The sequence below is a fragment of the Rhinolophus sinicus genome, linkage group LG01, assembly GCF_036562045.2.
Source record: "Rhinolophus sinicus isolate RSC01 linkage group LG01, ASM3656204v1, whole genome shotgun sequence".
NCBI classification, from domain to species: Eukaryota; Metazoa; Chordata; class Mammalia; order Chiroptera; family Rhinolophidae; genus Rhinolophus; species Rhinolophus sinicus.
In genome coordinates, this window is record NC_133751.1 from 62,238,586 (window position 1) to 62,263,211 (window position 24,626).

Sequence of the window (24,626 nt, forward strand, 5' to 3'; positions counted from 1 at the left end):
TAAATATTAAAATATAAGCTTGTAAAAATTAAGATGTATTTTCAATATGGATCATTTTATCATATATTAATAGTAGTAACGTGATGGCTTTTATTAATCATCAGTACTCATGAATTATTTTCTATTAAGTGGAAATATTCATTTATATAATCACAAAAGTACATAGCAAACGGTCACTATATTTTTCACAATGTACATTAGCTACATTTTCCCATATTTATTTCATGTAGAACTTGTAACTCCACTGAAAGGCATGAATCCTATGCTGAAATGTTGATCCCAAAGCGTCACTGACCTCTTCTAGGTTTTGAGAATTGAAACTTTTGGTCAAATAATGCTACTATGTATATGTCTGTCTTCATGAAAGTAAGAATTTTGTATCATGGGGAATAGCTGTATTCAGCTTGACAGCCTGTTGTGGAAATCAAACATTTGATCAGATTTCTTAAATCTCAGTATTTATTAATGAATTTGTTCGTAAAGTTTCTGGAGCACATGACAAGTTTTATGTCCTTTCAGTGTTGACCGGTATGTTCCATTTTTCATTCAACAGACAAAATTAAGCACATTTTCTGTGCTAAAGTTTAGAAGGATCAAAACGTTCACTTAAATTTAACAAATATGCACTAGTTATTTTCCAGGTATTGGGGGTATAATTATAAATAAAATAAATTGGTTCTTGGCCTATGTCTTTATAAAATTGGGGATGCATTATTTTAGAAAAAATGTTAATTCCAAATATAAAATCAGACCTAATTCTTCTCTAAGAAGTAGGGCTCTTGATTTTTCTGGAGTTTCTTAGTGTTCAGAATTGCTGAGTTCACTAAAGAATTTTTGTAGTGCACAAGTGGATTTTATTTCTATTTGAGTTATAGTAAGCCTAGAAAAAATTTACGTACACCTAAAAATGACTATTTAAAGAATGCATATTTTAGGAATTTGGAAATTTGCCTGTCAAATAGTTATTATCATTATTTTGATGTTCAGTTTAATGGCTTTATTTTTAGATATTTTTAACTATTTCACTTTTGATTTATTTAGTTAGCTCACCTCTGGAAACCCCCATTAGAGATGATGGATTTCCTGTTAAGGATTGTGATGACATCTTGGTGGTTGGACTGGCAGTATGCTGGGGTGGAAGAGATGCCTATTACATTTCATTGCAGAAGGAACAACAGCATTCTGGTAAGTAACCACTATTTGGGAAAGTCACCATATAATTTTAATGTAGCCTCTATTATGATAGTATTTGTTGAGAATAATTTTCTGATATTTATCTAGAATTTATTATTAGGATTAAAATTTTTGTCTTTTGGACAGTGGGTAGTGTGTATATTATTTCATAAGTTAAGTAGAATAAATGTTTTAAGAAACACCACTCTTACTCCCCTCAGCTTGTCACATGGGGCTATTAATACTATGTTTTCTTCTTGGGGGTAGTGGAGCATCAGGGATGCCTTGGCCACCTTGAGGGTTTGCTTTTGAAGACTGGATGATAGCAGTGTCTCTTCAGGTTTCTTTCCTCCTTATGACTGGGTCTGGAGCTAATCAACAGGCAGTGATGACCTAGCCATCTATAGTAGTCGAATTACACAGCCTTGGAGAAGTCTTTGAAATTGAAAGGATATGATCTGGAAATACCTTATGATTATAGTTGTTGGATACCTAGCTGATTGAGTGGTTTTAGACAGGAGAAAAATTAATAAGGGAACATTTTAAAGGATGCTATATAATGTCTTTTCCTGAGTAAGCATGAAATATTTTCCATTGTTTTGTAGGAAATTATGTTAGGGTGAGTAGTTACTTGAATTGCTTTTTTTAGATATAACATTTTACATTCCTACTAACTCTATCTTCAAAAAGAGTTCCTTTGAAATTCATTTGAAAATATCTTTTCTGTCTTTAACTCTTCATTCTGAGGAATGTAAATTTATTTTTAGAAATCTTGATATTTAGAATTTTCTCCCACCTAATTAAATAGAGTGTTGTAAATCATCTAGTCCAAGCTGCAATTTTTAGACTACAAAGTACTTCATCTACATAAGTATCCCACATGACCTGGATAAGGTCACATTGAATTATTGGTTACATGGAACTAGTCCTTTTCAGTCTTATTGAGTCTTTTTCAGCCTTTGCATTATCGATTCTGCTTCATATGAATGCTTGTGATTTTTGCCTTAAGACTATGTGTGTTTTTTTTGTGTTTTTTTTAAAGAAATTAGTGCAAGTTTGGCTCCACCATCTCTGGATCCAAACCTGACTGTGAAAGACAGAATGTGGCACCTTCAATCCTGCTTTCCAAAAGAATCTGATAAAGAACGTTCTGTTATCATCTACGACTTCATCCAGAGCTATAAAATTCTTCTTCTGTCTTGTGGCATCTCCCTGGAACAAAGTTTTGAAGATCCTAAGGTTCTACATCTTATTTAATTTTCACATACTTAATTTTTAAAAATTTAATGTTTAGGGTTAATTCTTAAATGACTTGCTATTTATTTCGCTCCAATAATGCAGCTTCAGTTTTTTAGAGTAGTTACTCCTTATGCAGTGATCTCATCCACCCAGAAGAGAATATTATGCACCAAATGCCTCAGTGTAGATAAAAACAGATGTCACAGATTCCAAGCACTGAAGTTTATACCTTTCCTCAGAGGTATTTGAAATTTTCATTTTGGTAGTAAGTTCTAAGTTTTCTATCGTATAGTAAATTAGAAGTGAAAGGAGAACCGTCAGATTTAGATATATTAAATATCCATGAGGATAGAGGTAGAAAACAGAAGTGTGTTGATATAACAAGTCAAAAAGAATAGTAGTTAGGAGCCATTTAGCATAGGCACAAAGCACCTTTCTGGCCCCTTGATAACTTTCCTATATAATAGCAAAGTATGATACACTCTTCATAATGATGACTCTGAGTTTTTAAGGAAAGGGTAATGTGTGTTATTGTAATATACACTTAACAGTGTAATGCATTTTCGGAAGACATTTATTTACAATACCATAGTCCTCAAAAGGATATATTTTCCCACTGTTGATAGGGAATACATGAGGCGTGTGGAATATTAATTTTAAGTTGAGATATGATAGTAAAGCATGTCTTCAAATGTCATTTCATTCATCGTTGTTTTGTTATAACATCGATGAGATGACATAGAAACTTAACTCTTGTTTACATCAATTAGCCTATGGTGAAATTGGTTTTATTATGCATCATTTTGCCTAAGTTGCAGAACTGATAGACAATGTTAAGTGAGGACTTACTATACTTGGTTGTTATTATCATATAATCAATAATAATATGATAATTTTAGTTTCGTAGTTTCTTTAGCTTTTTTGGCAAAGATTTTCAAAGGCAGATTAGATAAGCTAAATATACTATTCTTTTTTATACTTCAAGCCAGGCTTAGTTTATATGTGATAAATCCCATGTAGTTTCTAAACTAGCTTTTACTGGATATAAAAGGTTGTCACTTAATTTTGATGTTCCAGAATCTAAAATAAGAATATGGGTAATATGAGCTTCTCATTAAAACTACAGTAGCATCTCAGATTTATATACCTTTTTCACAAACTATTTGAAATATTTCATAATCGGTTTTGTTAATTTTGATGTAATAAGATCAACTATTAATTTATAAAATCTCACCTTTATAAGTTTGGCAACTTTTACATTAGACTCTTTTATTCAATACCCCCCAAAGGGTTCTGATCACCAATTTCTAATGTGGTGGGGGAACTTTCCCCACCCCTCCAACAATTCTGCAGGTATCAGCTGGGTATCCTGCAATGCAACTCAATTCTGACTCTATCTACTTGGAGATAGTGTCAGATCCCACAGCTTAAGGGCTCAGTCCCGCAAGATTCCCAGTACCCCACTTCAGACACCAGCCACAAGCCCAGGTTGTTATCTGTGCTTCTGGCCATTTATAAATGTGAGATTCCCATGACCTCCCTTCCCCCTCTTTGGTTTTGATTAATTTGCTAGAGCAGCTCACAGAATTCAGGAAACCAGTTTACTCACCTGATTACCAGTTTATTACAAAGGATATTAAAGGCTACCTACAAATCAATAGGTAGATGAAGAGATACACAGAGGTGGGTATATGGGAAGGGGCCCGGAGCTGACAGTCCCTTTCCCAGAACCTCCATGTGTTCACCAACTCTGAAGCTCTCCTAACCCAGTCCTTTTGGGTTTTTATAGAGACCTCATGACTTAGGCATGATTGATTTATGTCATTGGCTATTAGAGATCAATTCAATCTCCAGCCCCTATTCCCCTCCCAGAAGGTCAAGGGTTGGACTGAAAGTTCCAACCCTCCAATCATAGAGTTGGTTCCTTGACAACCAGCCCCCATTTTTAGGTAATTTAGGGGCATTACAAAAGTCACCTCATTAACATAACAAAAGACACTTGTATATTCCTCACCACCTAGGAAATTCCTAGGGTATTGGAAGCTCTGTGCTAGAAATGGGGACTGGGGAATGAAGGCCATATATATGTTTCTTATTATAATTCAGAATATTACGCCCTCCTTTAAAACTGCATTCTTAACCTACAAAAGAAGTAACTGAACCATTTAGTAATTGTCAGAATTATAGACAGGGCTTAGATTTCCTCATTCTAAATCCAGTTTTGATCTGCTAGATCCAGTGTTAGAAACTACAGATCTTCTAGTGTCATTGGGAAGTTAAAAATAGCAATCACATCACCAGTTGGATGGTCATTGTAATAGGCCCTCATCTTGAGGGGAAAGCCTAGAGGCTTTCTAAAACTCTGGATATGAACTTTTAATGATAAAACATTTATGTCCCACTGCTTCCTATGTTGCAAGAATTAAACCTAAAACTACATAGGCCCATCTTTGTTATAGTAGCCTAGCCAAAGTCAACCTTAGTGGAGAAGAGTCCATCTGCATTTTCAGAAACATGGCTTCATTTAGCTGAGAGGCATTTGATTTTAAGCCTACTTCAGAAAGAAGGTCAGCAGGAGCATTGCAGTAATGGAAAAATTTGAAGGCCATTGGTCTTATTAGAACCAAAAATGAGTCCTGGTAAAATTATCTTTTTTTCTTCTCCTGGGAACACCACTGAGCGAGTATTAAGTGAAAATCAGTGAGATTAGAAATGAATTTTCATTTTTTTCTCCTTTTTTTTCTAATTTTATTTTAAAAAATTTTTTTTAGACTTTTTTTTTTATTTCATGTGCACAAAACAAAGTAATACGTAGACTTTTATCATTTATATCCCTCACACTGTGTCAACCCCCCATCCACTATCCCTCTGACATCGCACACAGCCATTACATTTCCACTGTCTCTATTCCTAATGCTGTACTCTGCTTCTTGTGTGTGTGTGTGTGTATATGTATATATATATATATATATATATATATATAACTATATATATATGTGTGTGTGTATATATATATATATAACTATATATATGTAGTTGACATTCATTATTGTTCAGCTTCAGCTTCAGGTGTACAGTGCAGTGATCAGGCATCTACATCATCCCTGAGCTGGTCTCCCTAATGAGACAAGTGTCCATTGGATACCCTACAAAATCTTTACAACATTATTGATTACATTCCCCAAACTAACTTTCGTAACCCCGTGGCCATCTTGTGGTTACTGATTGCTTTCTAATCCCCTCTCCTTCCCCCTTATCCCCACCCCCCGTCCCATCTAGCAACCCTCAGTTTTTCCTCTATGTCTCCAAAACTGTTTCTGATTAGTTCATTCACTTATTCTTTTGTTTAGATTCCACATATAAGTGAGATCATATGGTATTTGTCTTTCTCTGTCTGACTTATTTCACTTAACATAATGTTCTCTAGGTCCATCCATGTTGTGGCAAATGGTAAGATTTCTTTCTTTTATGGCTGCGTAATACTCCATTGTATAAATGTACCACAGTTTCCTAATCCAGTCGTCTACCGATGGGCATTTTGGTTGTTTCCATGTCTTGGCTATTGTGTATAGTGCTGCAATAAACATAGGAGTGCATAAATTTTTTTGAATTAGAGTTTTGGATTTCTCTGGATAGATACCTTTAATTGAAGGGTGAAACCGAGAGCAACCGAGTCCTGGGCTCGTGCTGCCTGCGCTGCTCAGCCAATAGACCGACACAGGAGTTGGGTCATAGGATAAGTGTTTATTGTCAGAGCACCGGTGATCTGAGAAGGCAGTGGGTTAACACCTTCAAAAACTGCCTTAACATTCTCAGACCAGCTTAAGGTATTTAAAGGAAAATCTGGGCGTTCCTCTAGAGGCTACAGGACAGTTCCGGGGGTCTGCATGGAGCCTTCCCTCTGGCAATGTGGTCCTCCCTTGGCATCGGCAACCCAGGAACAATGATGGGAGTAGCCTGGAAAGAATGCTAGGCCATAGAGATTGTGATCAATAAGCAGAAGGGTATTAATCATGTTTCAGGGTAATTTTCTAAAGCAGGGAACTGGGACAGGGGCCATTCCAAGCTCAAGCCACAGGGGGACAATCTATTACAAAGCTAAAGCCTTTGTAATCAAGAAAATATTCTCTTTGCTGTCGCATTCAGGTGGCGTGCTGGTTATTAGATCCAGATTCTAAGGAGCCGACTCTTCACAGCATAGTGACCAGTTTTCTTCCTCATGAGCTTCTACTCCTAGATGGGATAGAGTCTGGCCAAGGAATTCAAAGCCTGGGACTGAATGTCAGCACTGAGCATTCTGGGCGATACAGAGCATCTGTAGAGTCCATTCTCATCTTCAACGCTATGAATCAACTCAATTCATTGTTAAAGAAGGAAAACCTGCAAGGTAAAAAAGTTCCTGGCATTTTTATGTGGTTATTGACTGGGGACAGTTATGGATTTAGCCACTCTTTATCACAGATGGATACATTTTTTATACTTTTTATGCAAACCCTAGCTTTGGATTGTCCAATACAGAGGTCAACAAACTTTTCTGTAAAAGATCCTACATATTTTTGGCTTCGCAGCCCAGATGGTCTTAATCACAAATATTTAACTGCTGTTGTAGCACAGAAGCAGCCATAGACATTATGAAAATGAGTGTTCCAATAAAACTTTACAAAAACAGGCATCTGGTCCTAGTTTGGCCATAGTTTGCTAACCTTAGGCTCTACTATGATGAAGAGAATTAGTGATGCTTTATTCATTTTTTGCTTATTTTATATTTGAACTTCATCAAATGATTTTTATTCACACTTAGAACATATCTTTCATGGATTTAAAAAAGTGACTGTTTTCTTTTTAGAACTTTTAACAGTTATTTTTTCAGCAAAGGATATTCACGTGAATTTTTTTTCCCTTCTGACAAATAGCATGGATTTATTGTGCAGTCAGCTGGCCTAGACTGAGTACACTGACTTCACAGAAGATAACATATGCCTGTGGTAGAAATTATAAAGTGGAACAAAATTGGCTTTGTTCCATTGTGAGAAGACAGAAACCATGAATTTATCGCCTGATTAATACTAGAAACAGCAGACTGATGAATTCACACAGGGTTTGAATCTGGGCTGCATCACTTTCTAGTGAAGGACCTTGGGCGACGATTGAAATTCTCTAAGTCTGGTTCTTATAATGTTGTTATGTGTATTAAATGAGAGAAAATTTTGTAGTGTTTGCCACAGAGGAGACACTCATTGTTGTGTTGGTTGATTACCATTATTATTTTTACTGATAACACAAGCCCTCTGTGCTGATAGTAATGTTCTCCCCAGCATCACTGGGTAGAATTATACAAAGACCAGATGGATTTGTTTGTTCATAGGAGACTTGCTTAAGTGATGTTAATTAGCAGCTCTTGAACAGGCAGTGAACTGTTTCAGACTCAGCTTCGCTAAGGAAATGTAGGCAGGCCAAGGTTGGGAGTGTGTGGCCCACTTGCCATAGGACTTCGTCTCTGTTTATGGACAATAATGCTGAATGAACACAGCTCTCTTTCCTTCCCAGTCTGCCCCCAATAGGTGTCCTGAATAGTCTTGTAGTTCCCAGACACCAACATTTGGTGATAGTGATATGGATTAGTCTGTAACTTTTTATGGACATTTGTTGCCCATTGTCAGATTTATAAGCTTTCTGTATCTTTGGGAAGGGACTGTGCCACTACTTAAAGCCGGTTTTTCACCTATTAAAAAAAAAAGAGACTATGGTTTTCCTTTCCAGAAAAGCACAAGAAACCCTCAGGTTTGTTATTTTATAACTTCCACAATTTCAGTGTGCCTTAAAAGCTCTTTTTTTCCCCTGTAAATTTTCCATTGTCAGTGACAAGAAGGTGTTAAGTGCATTCTTGTACAGTGTTAGTCTTTTTTATTCAAGTACTCCATAGAATTGAAGTGCATTGAGATAAGGGACGTTTTGGAGAGAATGTGGACAGTTGTCAAATTATGTTCGGAAATAATTATTTCAGGATGTGCTTGTTTATTTTAATGGACCTCCAGAATCTTCATCTTTTTCTTTTCTCATCTTCTTGCCTACTGGGTGGGCGTTTTCTGGCAGCTGATTTTCTCCCAATAGAGAACTGATTTTTGTTAGGGTGTGAATAAATGTGTCTTTGCTCAGTGTGACCCAAGACAATGTATCCTGTCCTCTTTACATGGATCAGTTTGGTCCTCTCTAGAGAGGTCTGAATATATATGAGATGATTTTCTAGGTATGGAGTGAGTTGGTTCACTCTCTTTTAAAAGACCGCATCTGCATAGATTTGTATTAACCATAATCTTTTTTTCATGTACAGTATCATCATTGATCCATGTATGGTTTTATTGTTATTTATTTATTCTTTTAATAATATATTTTAATATTTAATAACTGTTAACTCACACTATCAATAAGTTAGACATACTCGTATGTGTCTACCTGTGTGCTTCCCCTTTCTTGCATATCCCAAGTTTTATGTTTATTATTCCCTTATTTTTTACTTAAATTTTGCTTTTTAATTAAAAAATTTTTGGCATATATATATGTATATATATAAGTCAAAACAATATATTATTTAGATTTGCTTGTTTTTTACTTTATAAAATATTCGTCACACTGGGACTTGCTTTCTTGCTCAGCATCATGTTAATAAGATACATGCATATTACCTGTATCTATGACTAATTCACTCTCACTGCTGTGTAACATATCACTGTGAAAGTGTGCCAAAATTTATTTATCCATTTTTTTCTATTGATTTGGGTTGTTTCTAGTTTTGTATTGTTTTGCGATAACAAGTAGTTCTGTATACATATTCTAACACATATAAGTGTCTCCTGGTACATGTGGGCAAGAATTTCTTTTAGTTTAGAATTGCTGTGTCATAGGAATGGGAATATTTAACTTTGTAAGATTATGCTAAATTGTTTTCCAGGTTGGTTGTAAAAGTTTACTTTCTAAACAGCAGTGTGAAAGAAATCGTGCTAATTCATACTGTCTCAATTTTGCCAATTCAGTGGTTGTAAAACAACTATAATTTTCCTTTCTCATACTTTGATTTTGGTAAAAAAGTTATTCTAGTTTCATTGAACGAGTGAGTTGATGAAAATAACCTCTTTTTCTTTTAGAAGAGTTTATGTATTACAGAAATAATGTGTTCCTCGAAATTTTGGTGGAATTTACCTATAAAATATTTCTTTGTGGAAACGTTCTTTACTACTTTATTTCTTTAATAACTAAGATTATTCCTATATCTTTTTGATTATGTTATGATATGCTATATTTTTTAAGAATTTATTTCTTTCATCTAAATTTTCAAATTTATTGTCATAAAGCTATTGCTTATGTTTTCTTTTTTTACATTTCTGATTTATCTGTTATCTTGTTTTTCTTTCATAATATTTGTTTAATCTCACTAGAAGGATATCAAATTTTCCATCTTTTCAAAGAACTAGCTTTTGATCTTTCCTATTGTTTTTGTTTTCTAGTTCCTTGATTTTTGTCAAATTTACAATCTCTCTTTTCTTCTAGTTTCCCTGACTTTATTTTGCCGTCCTTTTCTAAATTCATGTTTGACACTAAATTTATTACTTTTCAAATCATTTTTACTTTTCTAATTTAAGTACTTAAGGCTATACATTTCCCTTAAAGCTCTACTTTCATTTTATCTCACAAGTTTTGACATGTAATGTTTCATCATTTTATCCTAAATATTTAAGAATTTCTATTATGGTACATTTTGACTCATAAATTACTAAATTTATGATTAGTTTTTTTTTTTAATTCCCATATATTTGGAAACTTTTTATTTTGTATTTCTATTGTTACCTTCAAACTTAATTGTATTGTGGTTAAAGAATATGGTTGTATGATACCCATTCTTTAAAATTTTTTGAGTTGCTTTGTGACCTAAAACCTGAATTATGGTATAAATATTCTATGTATATATAAGAGAATGTATATTCCAATTCTGGATGCAGAATTTCATAAATGTCTTTTAAGTCAAGACATTTATAAAATTCTGTTGTTTAAATCTTCTATATCTAATTTTCCCTGTAGTTCAGTCAACTTTGTATATTTTGAGACCATTTTATTAGGTGCATACATGTTTAAAATTTATTTATCTTCCTAGTGAATTAAACTTTCTATCATTATGTTGTAACCAGCTCTACCACTAATATGATTTTTATTCTTAGTCTATTTTCTGGGACGAACATGGCAGCATCAACTTTCTTTTTATTAATACTTGCCTCATGCATATATTAAGAGGCATCATGAATATCCAAGAGCAGTATATAAATGCTGGAACTCAGTATACGGTATCTCTCAATTCTAATCTTTATATATTGTATCTTTGAGACTAAAATTCCAATGAGCATACTGGGAAAACTGATATAGAATGACAACTCTGTAGATAAATGTCAGCAGACAGAAAAATACTCCAATTCTTATTTCTGAAATGTCCTTTACTCCTTGGTAAGAGCATTGGAAAATATGAAACCTCCATCTTTAGTTCTTTGTGCAAGCATGCATACCATGGGAGCATGAATATTGGAAATAATGTCAGGGAATTAATACTTTGTAGCAGCTTAGCATGTAAGATGGGCTATCTTGCTCTTGCTAAGAGTAGAAACATTATTTTGGGAGAAATGCAGTCTCTGGTAATCCAGACTGTTCGTAAGATTGCCAATTCTACTCTGCATAGACAAAGATAGTGGTCTGGTGCTTAAGTGGAAAGTGCTTAAGTGGGGTAAAAAGGTATCTTTTATGCCTTTCATTGTTGGTTTGAGAACACTGCTCAGGAGACCGAATCTTGAAGCATAGTTTGGGTAGCAGCATCTCTGGATTTTGCTAGAAAAATTCTATGTGTGTTTAGATAATAATACTAATCTAGTCACTTAGCTGGTGAATTAATGTTTTAGTTTTCTTTTTCTTTTCCAGATGTTTTCTGTAAAGTGGAAATGCCCTGTCAGTACTGCTTGGCCTTGCTAGAGCTAAATGGAATCGGCTTTAGTACTGCAGAATGTGAAAGTCAGAAACACGTAATGCAAGCCAAGCTGGAGGCAATTGAGACTCAGGCCTATGAACTAGCCGGCCACAGTTTTTCCTTCACCAGTTCAGATGACATCGCTGAGGTTGTGTCATGGGAATAGGGAATTTAGAAAAAAAATTTTTAGAGTTAAAAATGGTTTGTGTGCATGTATTTCTTAAATGTGTTTACCTAAACATCAAAGAATAGTTAAAAATGCAATTCAGTTAACCAGAATACTTTGGAGGTAGAGTATTCTAACATCTAATTTATAAGTTATATCTGATATTTATGAAACAGGAAGGTAGTAAAGAATGGTCCTAGAGTGTATGTTCCAAGAGAAGGAGATTTGCCTGGATCAGAGGAGGCACTCAGTAAATATTTGTTGAATGAAAGACAGTTGCATAACAGTGTAGCTGTTTCTCCATGAAATTAGCCATTTTATGGACTCCCACCCCTTCCTCACCCCCAAATCCTTTTTTGGATTACAAAATTAAATATTTTTCTCAGTTGTTAATGAAAAGGGGATTTTGGTGACGATTTGCTTTTTAAACCCAATTAAGATTTTTATGATCTTATATGAATTTTAACATAGTTTACTCTTATTTTTATTTTCAAAGGTTAGTGTTCTATTATTTCCTCTCCCCACACTCCACAAAGAGTGGCTGGGTTATTTTAGAGAGGTTACAAATGTAAACTGGGTGCTTACACTTGCTTTATGGCATTGAAGTTGTAGGGTCTTCTAGATGTGATTCAAGAATATAGGTAAAGATCATAGGCTTTAGAGCCAGATTTATGGGTTTGAATCCTACCTCCTCCATTTATTAACATGACCTTGGGCCAATACACCATCTCTTTATATCTCAATTTCTTCACCAATAAAATGGGTTATGCTAGAAAAACCTCATAGATTTGGTGTGAGGAATAAAGGATAAATGTAAAACACTTAGAATAGGGCCTATCTCATAGTAAGTGCTCAATAGATGTTATGTGTACTCATAAAAATGCTCTTGATTAAGCCTTAGAATTCTATGTTTAAAAAAAATGAGGAACTTTTTTTCTCTTACTCACGTGGTATATTTGTATTGAATTCAGTGTTGCCTTTTTAGTATTTTTATATTTTCTTTTGAGTTCATTAGCCAAGAACTCCGCAAGCCAGTACCTAGCAGAAAGCACATAAAATTACACAGGGAGCTTATCAAAAATATAGAATCTCTGGATTTCAGCACAAGTAGGCTTGGTGCAAAGGCAGAATCTGGGCTCTTTTCACTCAGATGGGTACTAAATTATGAGAGCCATCGGCCTAGGTCAAACTCTGAGCTAGAATAATAGGCCTTTATTGTTATTGGCTTGTTCCTAGGTCTTCATGTTAAAACAGAGGTTTAAGGTAATCTCACAGTTTTACACATGACTATCTAATCCTTGGTGATTTTAAGTTGAATCTTTAGATCAGACAAGATATTATTGCTCATCTAGAGGTGCACTATCTAACAGAGGAGCTAACAGCCACTTGTGACTATTTAAAATTAAATTAATTAAAATGAAATAAAAGATTTCAGTTTAGCTCCTTATTTGTGCTGGCCACATTTCAAATGTTCACTAGCCATATTGTGGCTAGTGGCTGCCATATTGGACAGTGCAAATACAGATCATGTCCATTATTGCGAAAGCTCTTTTGGTTGGCACTGGTCTAGAGCAGGGATCAGCAAAGTACAGCTTGTGGGCCAGATGCGACCCTGTTTTTGTCATTGACCCTCTGAGGGGCTTAAGCGATTGAGCAGCCAAGTTGGTTACCACATCAAGTGGTATTCAGGAGTGCTCACAATCCTCAGAGCCACCCAAAGTCTCTGTATCAATAGCTTGTCAGTTCTTCAGTGCAAAGTATACATTCCTGCGTTCTTGACTGTTTAAAAGCGTGATGTTGTATTAATCTGCTAGTGCCTAAATTAGGGTATGGACAGCCTACTTCATATATAAATTGTCATTGCCATTATTTATTAAATGCATTAATTCCAAATTGTCCCCCCTCCCCCCAAAAAAACCCAAGATTCTTCCAACCCATATTAAACACTATAGGTTGTTTCCCCAAGTAACTTTTAAAAATATTTTCTGCATGACAGTATTTGAGATATGATTCTTGACTAAAGAAGCATTAATTTCTTGCAGGTTTTATTTTTGGAATTGAAGTTGCCACCGAATGGAGAGATAAACCAAGGCGGCAAGAAAACTTTGGGTTCCACCAGAAGAGGGAATGACAATGGACGCAAACTGAGGCTAGGAAAACGGTTCAGCACTAGAAAGGTGCTCTTTGGGGCAGTCACAGGGCAGAATCTGAACTACTCTTAGCACTTTGATGTCTTCAAAGAATGCTGGTGAAATCAAGATCCAACATAGCCCACCATTTGAACTTACCTACAGAAAAACAAATTGGTTTGTGGTTTGGCTGCCCACAATAAATGTGGAGATATTCCAGCATGGAAAATCTGGACCATAATCTGAATTAGCAGTTGTGTCCTTCCTATCATTAAAATGGTGTAAAGTTTTGCAAACTCAGGCATATAGACATCATTTAATTATCGGCATCCACTACTCTTGGACTTCCAGTACAATATAGTTTGTATAGGTATTTGAACATGAACAAAGGTATGGAAGATATTCTTTTTAATATAAAAAGAAAAAATAACAGCCATTATAAATAAAACAGTTTTTTTTTTTTTCCAATTCCAGGGCAAAAATAGTAAACTTTCCATGAGTGTGTTTTAAGACTCTACTCTGCTGATTTCAAAGTAAAATGCTAATCACAGTCCATGGAAACTGTATGCATGGGAGAGAAGAGAGAAAGGACTTAATTTCACATTTTTACTGAATGAATTTTCAATGGAAAAATAAGGGTAGAAAGTATAGCCACAGCAGCAGTGGAAAAAGCAGTCTAAGTTGCAGTCCATCCTGTCGAATATTGACCCTAATATCATTAACTATGACTGGCCTGACCTGGGGATGCTTCCACAGCTTCATTCTGTAGCAAAACTTTTTATTTGATCTCACTGTGTCTTTTAACTCACACTTTTCTATTCTTTAATGGTTCATCAAAAGTCTGTAGCATAGAAAATTCGAAGTTTTAAAGATAAATGTCTTTCAATTTCCTTAATACAGAAACCATGAAAGTATTAGGGCAATAAAGGAAAAAAAAACAACAACCTGGGAAACTTTCAATCATCTGAGGAATGGAGGAGGGAAATATACAGAACAAAGACAGACGCTATAAACTCGTGGGTGGGGTGTGGGGGGACAGTTACTTGCTAAGTTGACATGTCATTGATTTTTTTTTAAAGGTAGATCTAAATTGGTATTATTCAGTATTGACATGTTTGCTTTCAGTAATCTATAGTTATCGTAGTTTTATCGTGGTGGTTTTCAAAAAACCCAAACAGTAATTTTGAGTTGTAGATACAGAAGTTAATAACTTTAATTTGAGAGTGTGTTATTTACCTAAAAGAGATTCTAGTTTGCTATGGAATTTGGATTAGAATCGGATCTTACCTCATTATGTTTCTTTGGCAGGATGTTTTAAATAAATTAAAGGCATTACATCCTTTACCAGGCTTGATATTAGAGTGGAGAAGAATCACCAATGCTATTACCAAGGTAATCTTTCCCCTGCAGCGGGAAAAGCGTCTGAATCCTTTTCTTGGAATGGAAAGAATCTATCCTGTATCACAGTCACACACTGCTACAGGTAATGAGAAATCTTAACTATGGATAATACCCAGTTTTTAAAGAAAAAAACTTTCATATATATTTCTGTGATCACCAAGGAATTCAAATGTTGATCACTGGGTTCAATGAAGTTCTGTAATCATTTGTGAAACACATATTATACTACATTCAAAGCATAGATGGATACAGAGATGAAATTTAGGAAGATACAGTTCATGCTTTCAAGTACTGTATAGAGTAACTGTGATGTCTGAGATGTGCTTTTGATGAGAGTATATCCAGGAATTAAATATCTATTTGAGTCGGTGATCTTATTTTGGTCCCAGCCTTCTCTGAACATCTTAAGATTTTGTCTGAGTTGAATCTCAGTAGGCGTGCGGGTCATCTTTATAATAAGTGAGAATCTTATTTCATTCAATCAGAAAAGAAAGCTATAGAGTCCTCTGCATGTGTCACAGTCCTCTTGGAATAGGTATGAGTATAACCTGGTGAGGAAAAAAGCATTCTTTCTCTGGTCAGTGCAAAACTCTAAATATTTGCCAAATGTGGTGTGTGGTGGAAGAAAAGGTAGCTTCAAGTGCTTCATAGAGGAGGCAGTTTAGATTGATGGTAGAGAATCTGGGCTTTGATGTCACGGTTTGAATGCTGGTGCTGCGAATCTTTAGACAAAGTCTTGAACCTCTCAGTGCCTAGTTTCCTCATGATAAAACAGGGGAATAGTCCTACCTCCCTGGATCATTCTGATGATTACATAGGTTAATACATGTGAAGTGGTTAGGAGGGTGCATGCCCTTAGTGTGTGTCTCATTATCAGTTGTTGCTGTTATTAAGGATGGAGTCACCATGAGAAGCTGCATTGCTCTTTGCTTGCTTAGTCTTTGTTCTAAACAACTTCCCTTTTCCTTCTCTATTTAGCTAACCTCTTGGTCCTTCCTAGCCATTTCTTGCCTTGTTGGTTTTTCACTTTCATTTTGAAAGGTATGCTGACATCTGGTATTAGTGCTGACATCTGGTATAGTGCTGACATCTGTAAATTTATGTAAAATAAATCCTTGTTGGTGAAAAAATAAAATCAACCTAGAGTTTCAGAGGTGTTGCACATTTATTTGTTGCTATTAAAGCTGAAAGTATTCGTTTTCTTTCTTTTCCTAATTGGTTTTTATCATATTGTGCCTACATTTAAAGAATATGTTGGAAATACAAGTTTACCTAAGCATAGCAAGGCTGTTTCATTATTAGAATTCATCTCTATGAAGCTACATTTGTGTTTTATAATTTGTGTCTGCCAATGTTGCCTCGTTAATTTAAACAATAAACCTATTAAGTATTATTATAAAAGACAGTGTCCTAAGGCAGAAAGAAACTTAGATTCCTTCCTCTGCTGTTTGTTAGCTTTATCACATTCAAAAGGCCATTTAATGGTAATAAGTATATTAATATCTATCATTAATTAAGCACTAATTTTTGTTAAAAGCTAAATAACAAAGACATAATAGCAGGAGTTAATTCAGAAAAACAATACTCTAGGTACTTAAAATGTCTGATTCATCAATAGAAGATGAAATTATATGTGGTAGCTAGTAGAGAGTTTGTTAAAATGAAGGGTATAGCATTTAACACAGGATTTTGTGTCACTATATGTGTATTATAAAAACTGCAAAAAAACAAAATCCATTACAACTTTTTTGGATAATGCTTGTTTTCTAGAAAAATTCAACCAATAAATAAACAAAATGTAAAACATTTTGGGAGAAATAAAGGCTATAAGCATTTAAACAAAGTTTTTTGTTTCCTAGAAAATTCATTAACCACCTGATTCTATTCTCTAGCTATGCCAGTGTTAGCATTGATTTTCTTGATGAGTGATGATGATGATGATGATGATGATGATGAAGAAAATTGGCCAGGCGATGTCTAGAAAGTGATGTTTCAGTCCCACCTCTCACTGCTACTCCATCTCCTGCATTAGCTGTCTCCTCTGGCCTGGTGTCCCCTTTTCAGCACTCAGCTGCTCCTTTCCAGATCTTCTTCATTGTATCTTGTGCATTCCTGGCATTTTAAAGGCTTATCTGACAGTCGTGTCTCCTAGGATCCATTTGATTAGTCTTTACTCATTAATATGACCACTAATATTTATAGTGCTGACATCTGGTATTCATTTTAACATAGGAATAGTTCAGTTTATCAAATTACTTCTTATTATGGGCTTGTTTTCTAGAGGGCTAGGTAATGTAAAACATTGTAGCTGATTCATTCATTCACTTACATTGCGATTGCTCTTGTACTTATTTTATCATTGTTAAACACATGAACACAATGAAAAATATTTCATTTAAATATGTTTATTTTATTTTAACAATAATAGAGTATATATTTTTAAAGACAATTCAGAAATGCAATTACTGTTAAAATACATGTCAGGTTTCTCCCCCTGATTTTATGTTTTCATTCTGTTTGATTTTAGGACGAATAACCTTTACAGAACCAAATATTCAGAATGTGCCAAGAGATTTTGAGATCAAAATGCCAACACTAGTAGGAGAAAGCCCACCTTCCCAAGCCATAGGCAGGGGCCTACTTCCCACGGGCAGGTAGACTGTTTCTTTCTATTTGTGTTAATATCCTTTTGTGTGAATGGCTCAAAAATAGCCTATTGGACAAAATAATGAAATTAGTTTAATTTTCTGTTTCAGGAATAGACATTTCTATTCTAGGCATTATCCATGTGAAACCCTGAGTCTGTCTATAAAGAAGCTAGTTGATGAAAGCCTGGAAACCCGGGCCACTAATTAAATCAACCAGCACGATGTACTTATTTAAGTCAAATTAACTAAAGGGAAGAGTTTAGCAATGTCAGGAACATTCCTCCTCTTGCCCTCCCCACATACACAAAAAGGGAAGAAAAACCACAGATAATTTATATTAGGTCAAAGAGATTTGCTGAGTTGAGCTAAATGTCAGTGAATTATCCCAAGTAGTTTGTAGGAAAGGCTATTACAGAAATGTCTTACTTCCTATTTAATTGAATTGTTTGCTAAAATGTAAACCTAGTATCTTTGTTAAGCTTTAAGGTGAGTTTCAGATAATAGCGTGTTTAAGTTTCTTAGATGAAAATATTTACTGAAAAATCAGACCTTTTTCACATATTTGAGACTGCTTCGTATGCAGCTGATGATGTTGTTTGCATGACAGAGGAAGAAATAAAAAGGGTTGTGGCCTGAACCCTGGGCACCAGGCACAGATGGAGGAGAGAGCCTCAGACAGAGGAATGCCATTTTCAATCAGCATGCGACATGCCTTTGTGCCTTTTCCAGGTAAGGTTGCTGATGGTTTTTGAGCTTCTCATTGTTATGGAAATGTTTTTCAAAGCACTGGTAAAGCCTTCATTAAAAGACTCAGAAGTACAGTCTGCATTGGTCCCTTCATCTTTTCTCTCTTCTGTGTAGCCTGTTTTCCCATTTATGTTGCTAGGTTTATAAAAAGTCAGTCATCACTGTCTTCATGATCTGCTCTTTGAGAAACTTCTGTGGTGTATGCTCATTGGTAGCAGCCTGCTGAAACCATGTTATCCAAGGTTATTGCAAACCTTTTTAGAAAATCAAATAGATTTTTCAGTCCTCATTCTGTTTGACTTTTGTACAGCATTTGTCACTGTTAATCAACGCTCTCTTTCCTTAGTTTCTCTCCCCCCATGACTTCTAAGGGCACAGTTTTTTTTTTTTCCCTCTTCCTGACTTGTTTTGCATTTTGTTTCTTTTCCTCTTCTCCAGATGGCCGCTTTCTCTTACATGGGGAACCCCAGGCCTATCCTTCTGCCTTACCTGTGCTCAGTACTCTACCCATAAACCTTTTGTCATCAAAAGTCATGATCTAACTCCTAAATCATCCCTACTATTAGTATCATGTTTGCTCTTTTATGTTTTGCCTATTGGTAGGTCTGCATCAGAGCAGTTAACTATGTGAATTTGAATTCTGTCAAAAATGTATATTCCGAGAGTGAATTCAGGTCTATGATAGTATAACCTGCTTGGCAAATTTCAGTTTTGCTTTTTAAGTATGAACTATTAGCTTATTACTGCTGTAACCATTTTTAAGTATTCAGTTCTGTGGCATTAAATACATTTGCGTTGTTGTGCAACCATCATCAATATCCATCTCCAGAACTTTTTCATCTTCCACAACTGAAACTCTACCCATTAAACACTAACTTTCCCTCCCCTACTCCCCAGCCCCTGGCAACCATCATCTACTTTCTGTCTCTATGAACTTGACTAATCTAGTACCTAATATAAGTGGAATCATACAATATTTGTCGTTGTGTGCCTGGTTTATTTCACTTAGCATAATGTCTTCAAGTTTCATCCATGTTATAGGTCTTGTGTCAGAATTTCTTTTCTTTTTGAGGCTGAGTTATTTATTCCATTGTATGTATAATCTATACTTCATTTTTGTTTATCTGTTCACCCATCAATTCCTATCTGAGCAATAAAATTGTATTTAATGCAATAATATTTTATACTGCCTTTGTTTAAAGTTTTTTTAAAAATTAATTTAAATTAAATCTATATGGGTTCAATCTGAAAATTTCTGCCATTTAAATGTAGTGTTTAGTCCATTTACATCAACGTAATTATTGATATATGGTTGGATTTAAGTCTGCTATCTTGTTTTAGGATTTTATTTGTTCTATGTGTTCTTTATTTGTTTTTAAAAATTTAAATGACTATTTTTATTCAATTTTATTTCTCTATTATTTATTAACTATACGTCTTAAATATTTTAGAATTTACAATATGCATCACATCATAGTCTATCTTCAAATAATTTTACACCACTTCATCCACAATGTAAGGAGTTTTTTTCCATTTCCCTTTTCTTTTAATAAATTTAAACTTTATGACTACTATAAATTCTGCTATATACTTATTGTTTTTGCATTAAACTGTCTATTATCTTACAAGGAAACCAAAAACAAAAAGTGTCTTTTCTGTCTGTCCACTTCTTACCATTTCTAGTACTCTTCGTTTCTTGGAGTCTCCATCTATCGCCATTTTTCTTCACCTAAAATACTTCAAGATTTCTTATAGTGCAGTTCTACTGACAGTGATTTCTCTGAGTATTTCCATATCTCTAAATTTCTTTATTTTTATCTCACTTTTGAAAGATATTTTTATTTGACATAGATTTCTAGGTTTGCAGTCCTTTTCTTTCAGCACTTTAAATATATTTTTCCATTCGCTTCTGGTTTGTATTATTTTTGAGAAGTATGTCACCATTTTTTATTGCTATTCCTCCAAGCACAATGTATCTTTTTCCTGGATGCTTTTCTGATTTTTTAATTTGTTATTCAGTTTTAGCAATTTGATTTGAGCGTGAGTCTCTGGGTAATTTTTTATGCTTTGCTTCTGGGATTTTTGAATTTGCTGAATTTCCTGAATTTACTTAGCTTTGTTTTTCAATCTATGTACTTATAGTTTTCATTTCAAATTTGGAACATTTCAACTATTATTTCTTTTAATGTTTTTGTTCATATCCTTTCTTCCTTTCTAAATATATGTATGTATAATAATACCACTAGGTATTGTGCCACAGATCACTGAAGCTTTTCTTTTTTCTTTTTTATTCTCCTCTCCCTGTTTTTTCCACTCTGTGCTGCAATAGATATTTTCTATTGACTGTGTTAATGTTCACAGATCTTTTCCTCTTTAGTGTGTAATTGCTTTCACAGCCTCCTAGTGAATTTTACATTTCAGATATTGAATTTTCAATTTTAGAATTTTCATTTGATTTTTTTGTGTCATTTTCATTACAAATTCACTATTTGTTACATTACTATCTTCATGTTTCTTTACGTTCCTGAACATATTTAAAATTCCATTACCTCTAATTTCTGGGTCATTTTCTATTGATTAAATAGTCTCCCATTCAAGTTACATTTTCTTGGTTCTTCATATGTCTAGTATTTTCTTATTGTATGCTGGATATTATGGTTGCTACACTGTTGACTCTTTGGATTTTGTAGCCTTCGTTAAATAGCCTTTTCTTTTGACAGAAAATTTATTTTCACATCAGCTTGATAATTCTGAGACTTCTAGAGCTTTGTTAGCAAAGGTTTAGAAGAACCTTTACTCTAGGGCCAGATTAGCCAGAATATAAGACAAGGCCCTGCTGGGGTCTCGGTGTGCAAGTTATTCAACAAGGTCTCTCCACTCAGTCTGATCAGAGCTTGAACATCTCTCAACATTCAAGAGTATGTGTTCAAGTAGTTGGTCAGCTGGCAGCTATGCAATGCTGATTCTTTCTTTGGTAACAATTATTGCTTTAGTGTTTGTTCTTTACCTGTTCCCTACACAGCTTAGTATTTGGTCAGAAATCCAAAAGGATTGCTGCATATTTCTGGTGCTCCTTTTATGCACATCTTTCCCTCCCAATTTTAACAAATTCTAGCTGCCTCAGTAAACCCAAACTCCAGTCTCTGCTTCCTCAGCTCAGAATGACCATACTGCTTTGTTTCATTGCTCCTTCCCTGCAATGCTTTCTGCAAAATGCCTCCATTCAGAAACCTGAGACAGTTGTATGACTCACCCCATCTTCCCTCTCTGCCTGCCTTTCTCATGGATTATAGTTCTGCATTGCCTATTGTTCAACAGCTAAAAACAGTTATTTCATATATTTTGTCCAGTTTTATCTTGTTTATGGCAATAAGGCCATAAACGTTATGGTCATTTGTTTTAAATCAGTATTCACTTTTTTTTTTTTAAATTTTTTTATTGGGGAATATTGCGGAGCAGTGTGTTTCTCCAGGGCCCATCAGCTCCAAGTCGTTGTCCCTTAATCTAGTTGTGGAGGGTGCAGCTTAGCTGCAAGTCCAGTTGCCGTTTTCAATCTTTAGTTGCAGGTGGCGCAGCCCACCACCCCATGCAGGTATTGCACCAGCAATTTTGTTGTTGAGAGCTCGCGCTCTAACCAACTGAGCCATCTGGCCGCCCCTCCGGCAGCTCAGCGACAGCTCTTTGTCTTCAATCTAGTTGTGGAGAGCACAGTTCACTGACCCATGTGGGAATCGAACTAGCAACCCTGTTGTTCAGAGCTCGCGCTCTAACCAACTGAGGTATCTGGCCACCCCAGTATTTGCATATTTTTGGATCGGTTATTCATTCAAATAGCTCAGAAATCAAAATATATAAAAGGTATATAGTGATAAGCTTTGCTTTTTTGCCCCTGTCCTAGCTACACTATTATCTGCAACTCTTATAGATAACTGCATATGAGTTTCTTATATATGCTTTCAGCATTTTTATGCTGATATAAGCAGATACAAATATGTAATATTTTCTTCCCCTATTCTTACACAAAGAGAAGCATTCCATATACACTGTATGTGCCTTGCTTTTTTCATTTAATGTTTTTATACTGGAGATTTGTGGTTATCAGTAAAGAAATTTGTGTATAAGCCAGTTTAACCTGTGTGCAGGTAATCTGTGGGTTGTTTGTTGAGTTGCAGAGTAAAAACGTATTTAATTTTGATAGGTATTGTCAAATTGCTATCTATTGGGGGACAGTTACCATTTACTTCCTAATAACAATATATGAGTGTTTCTTTCTCAGCCTTGCCACTGCATGTGCTGTCCAACTTCTGGATTTTTGCAACATAAGTAGAGAAAAATCATTTCTTGCTATAGATTTAATTTTCATTTCTTTTGTAAATGAAGTTAAGCATTCTTTAATATGTTTAAGGTTCTTTTGTTTTTATTATTTTCATGAACTGCTTGTTTATGTTTTGTTCTTGATTTGTAGTACTTGATTTATAGTTCTTGATTTATAATATAGCAATGAGTTCTCTGTAATATTAGTTGCAAATAGTTTTCCTATTTTGTTCTGTAGCCCTGCTTTTATTTATTTATTTATTTATTTATTTATTTTTTGCCATGCATATCTAATCCAGTCATTTCTAATTCTTAGGTAAATTATCTGAATCCTCTTAATAACTCTTCTTTACATATCAAACGTTGAATGCCTTTGTTGTTATTGAAGAACACAGGTTTCTCTTCAGTCCACTTAAAATGTGCACACATCAGAAACCAGTTTCTTCATTCATTCATTCACTCATTCATTCAACAACCATTTAAGAGCCTATTATGTGCCAGAAACTATGTAAGGTTTTGTATAGAATGCAAAGGAATAAGTCTCACGTCCGTAATGGCTCAGTGCTATGTGGGAGAGGCATGAAAGAACAATTTCAGATTATATGTCAGGTGCTGTGGGAACACTGAGGAAATCACTACCACAATGGCTAAGGAGCAGAGGTCAGGGGTGACTTTACACATATTACATATACTTGAAAAGTATATGAAAAAAAGTTATCTAGGTTACAGAATTGAATTGCATATTACAAGCAAAGTTTTAACTTTTGGACACATGCGCTCATGCCTCTATGTTAGAACTAATTTCTGTCATCTGCTCAACTGTATAAAACGGATTTGTCTTTGTACCAACTTTTCTAAAATTATTTCTACTTCAGATGGTTTAATATTAGCCGCTGATTACTCTCAACTTGAACTGAGGATCTTGGCTCATTTATCTCATGATCATCGTCTCATTCAAGTATTAAACACCGGAGCTGATGTTTTCAGGAGTATTGCAGCTGAATGGAAGATGATTGAGCCAGAGTCTGTTGGGGATAATCTGAGGCAACAAGCAAAGCAGGTAATCTTAGTGAACATGCTTAACATAGATGAGGAGAATTTTAATGATTCAAAAAAATTGAAAAATTGTTTCAATCACTTGCAGTTGAGGAATTATTATTATTATTTTTTTTTCAGTCTTTGGATCTTTCAAACCACATTCACCTGAGACTGTCTCATGGTATTCATTATACTTTCCTTTGCAGAGTTAGCAGAAAGAATCAAATAGACTTAGTCCGAGGCAATTTAGTGTCCAAAGAGCCATATGTGTTAGTGGTAGATATCGTGGCAGTGGTAGTTGTTATTTGTTATTTGTGTGTGTGTGTGTGTGTGTGTGTGTGTGTGTGTGTGTGTATTTTAAATCTCTAGTCTGTTAGCATCCATATTTTCATCTTTCTGTTTTCACACAGAATTGAGCCACAGTGCTTTTTATAAAAAGGTGCTCTCTAAATGTTTGTTGAAAAATAAATATAGCTGAGCTGTGGATTATAATTAATAATTGATAACTTTTTAGTTTGAGGCCTTTTGTTAACTAATCCATCTGTGAAACTTCATACTACCCTTGGACCTTTCAAGTGGATCCATATTAGTGTCTACTCCTGGATGATTGTCTGGCACAGAGAATGTCAAAGGCCACAGTTACACCATTTCATGGCCTGGATTAACACTGATACTTCCTTACCACGTGACCTGTGGGAAATGTGATGCCATTTTCAAGAAAGTAGGATTGTTGGCTGAGGTAAAGGCACACCACTCCCACCTCTAAGAGC

The 24,626-nt window shown here is 34.9% G+C and overlaps 1 protein-coding gene across 3 annotated transcripts in view; it reads left to right on the forward strand.

Moving 5' to 3' along the window:
* Positions 1–24,626, forward strand: part of POLQ (DNA polymerase theta) — a 115,977-nt gene that overhangs the window by 73,983 nt on the left and 17,368 nt on the right. For 2 of the 3 annotated variants that reach the window (XM_019729623.2, XM_074331249.1), the window contains 9 exons: positions 1,042–1,185; positions 2,216–2,412; positions 6,559–6,799; positions 11,368–11,561; positions 13,622–13,756; positions 15,017–15,191; positions 17,637–17,763; positions 18,365–18,486; positions 23,694–23,878. In XM_019729623.2, coding sequence (XP_019585182.2) covers positions 1,042–1,185; positions 2,216–2,412; positions 6,559–6,799; positions 11,368–11,561; positions 13,622–13,756; positions 15,017–15,191; positions 17,637–17,763; positions 18,365–18,486; positions 23,694–23,878 — 1,520 coding nt within the window. Of the gene's footprint in view, positions 1–1,041; positions 1,186–2,215; positions 2,413–6,558; positions 6,800–11,367; positions 11,562–13,621; positions 13,757–15,016; positions 15,192–17,636; positions 17,764–18,364; positions 18,487–23,693; positions 23,879–24,626 lie in introns of those variants that run through there. The other variant, XM_019729624.2, reaches the window with a different exon arrangement.